The sequence below is a fragment of the Tinamus guttatus genome, unplaced genomic scaffold (genome assembly GCF_059628265.1).
Source record: "Tinamus guttatus ecotype Peru unplaced genomic scaffold, ASM5962826v1 Tinamus_guttatus_pri_ptg000526l, whole genome shotgun sequence".
Lineage (NCBI taxonomy): Eukaryota > Metazoa > Chordata > Aves > Tinamiformes > Tinamidae > Tinamus > Tinamus guttatus.
The window spans coordinates 483,511-485,238 of NW_028289060.1; the positions used below are offsets into that span (position 1 = coordinate 483,511).

Here is a 1,728-nt window from a genome sequence, read left to right on the forward strand (position 1 = left end):
CAGTGTGTTGCTGGCTCCAAGGGGAGGGCGGAAACCTGCCTGACATCCCCTCCAAAAAAGTGCTGGTGGACAAGATGTAAAGGAATCCTCTGCTCTCCATGGTGTCATTTAATTGAGGGTAACATGAGTGCAAGTGTCCTACAGCTCCAAGGTGAGAGCACAGGGCAATTGGGACCAAGGCAGATGGAGAGGCCAGCTCTGCTCCGCCAGCATCAAGGCCAAGAGCTGAAGCCATGGAGCTCAAGGATGGTCCTGGTGAAATGTGGGAGAGGCAATGAGTGTGTGTTTGGGTAAGGATACGAAAAAGTTTTGCCCAGATAAGTTTTCTCTAACTTGTCCATGTCTTTTCTTCCTCAGATATTGCCCCTATGCTGCAAAGGAACAAATGTCCAACAGCAGCTCCCTCAATGAGTTCCTCCTCCTGCCATTCTCAGACACGCGGGAGCTGCAGCTCTTGCACTTCTTGCTCTTCCTGGCCATCTACCTGGCTGCCCTCCTGGCCAACGGCCTCATCATCACAGCCGTAGCCTGCGACCACCGCCTCCACACCCCCATGTACTTCTTCCTCCTCAACCTCTCCCTCATCGACCTTGGATTCATCTCCAGCACTGTCCCCAAATCCATGGCCAATTCCCTCTGGGATACCAGGGCCATTTCCTACTGGGGATGTGCTGCACAGGTCTTAAGTTTCATCTTTCTCATTTCAGCAGAGTTTTATCTCCTCACAGTCATGGCCTATGACCGCTATGTGGCCATCTGCAGACCCCTGCATTATGGCACCCTCCTGGGCAGCAGAGCTTGTGTCAAAATGGCAGCAGCTGCCTGGGTGACTGGTTGGTTCTCTGCTGTCTTGCACACTGGGACCACATTTTCCATACCGCTCTGCCAAGGCAATGTGGTGGAGCAGTTCTTCTGTGAAATCCCCCAGATCCTCAAGCTCTCCTGTTCAGACTTCTACATCAGGGAAGCTGGTGTCATTGTGGTTAGCATTTGTTTAGCCTTTTGGTGTTTCATTTTCATTGAACTATCCTATGTGCAGATCTTCAGAGCTGTGCTGAGGATCCCGTCAGAGCAGGGCCGGCACAAAGCCTTTTCCATGTGCCTCCCGCACCTGGCTGTGGTCTCCCTGTTTCTCAGCACTGCAATGTTTGCCTACCTGAAGCCCCGCTCCATCTCCTCCTCCACTATGGATCTGGTGGTGGCCGTTCTGTACTCGGTGGTGCCTCCAGCACTGAACCCCTTCATCTACAGCATGAAGAACAAGGAGCTCAAGGAGGCACTGAGGAAAATTATTCAGTTGGTACAATATCCCAAACAATAACTTTTTCATGTGTATGGACTCATCACTCCCATATACTTGGCATCTAGGCTGAGTTCTTCCTTCGTTCTTTCCTTCCTGCCTTTCTTAATAAAATAAATAATAAAAATCAGTTCAGTGCTATTTCTATTCAGGTATGTCTCTTCTGATTCTGACCTGGTGACCATGTTGAAGCAGGAAGCCAGGCTTCCCCCTACATCGGCAGGGAGAGGGGATCCTCAGAACCTGCTGACCCAAGGTAGCTCAGATGCCCCACGTGCAATGAGGACAGTTTGGTTTTGGAAAAGTCCCTTTTGGCACTACCACAGCAGGTGTTTAATCGCTACAGTCATTGCATGGGGGCTTCAGCCCTCCTGGGGACATGTGCAGCCACAGCAGCAGGACATTCTCTTTCCAGAGCTGCTCTCCAT

General features: G+C 51.1%; 1 protein-coding gene across 1 annotated transcript; it reads left to right on the plus strand.

The window, feature by feature from the left end:
* The first annotated feature begins 385 nt into the window (after positions 1 to 385).
* Positions 386 to 1,321, plus strand: LOC148592768 (olfactory receptor 14J1-like). The gene has a single exon (XM_088533897.1). It carries the CDS (start codon positions 386 to 388, stop codon positions 1,319 to 1,321), a length of 936 nt encoding a protein of 311 aa, XP_088390023.1.
* Positions 1,322 to 1,728: the final 407 nt, after the last annotated feature.

What these genes read in the sequence shown, in the direction of transcription:
- LOC148592768 (XM_088533897.1), top strand. Translation starts at nt 386, where the DNA reads ATGTCCAACAGCAGCTCCCTCAATGAGTTCCTCCTCCTGCCATTCTCA.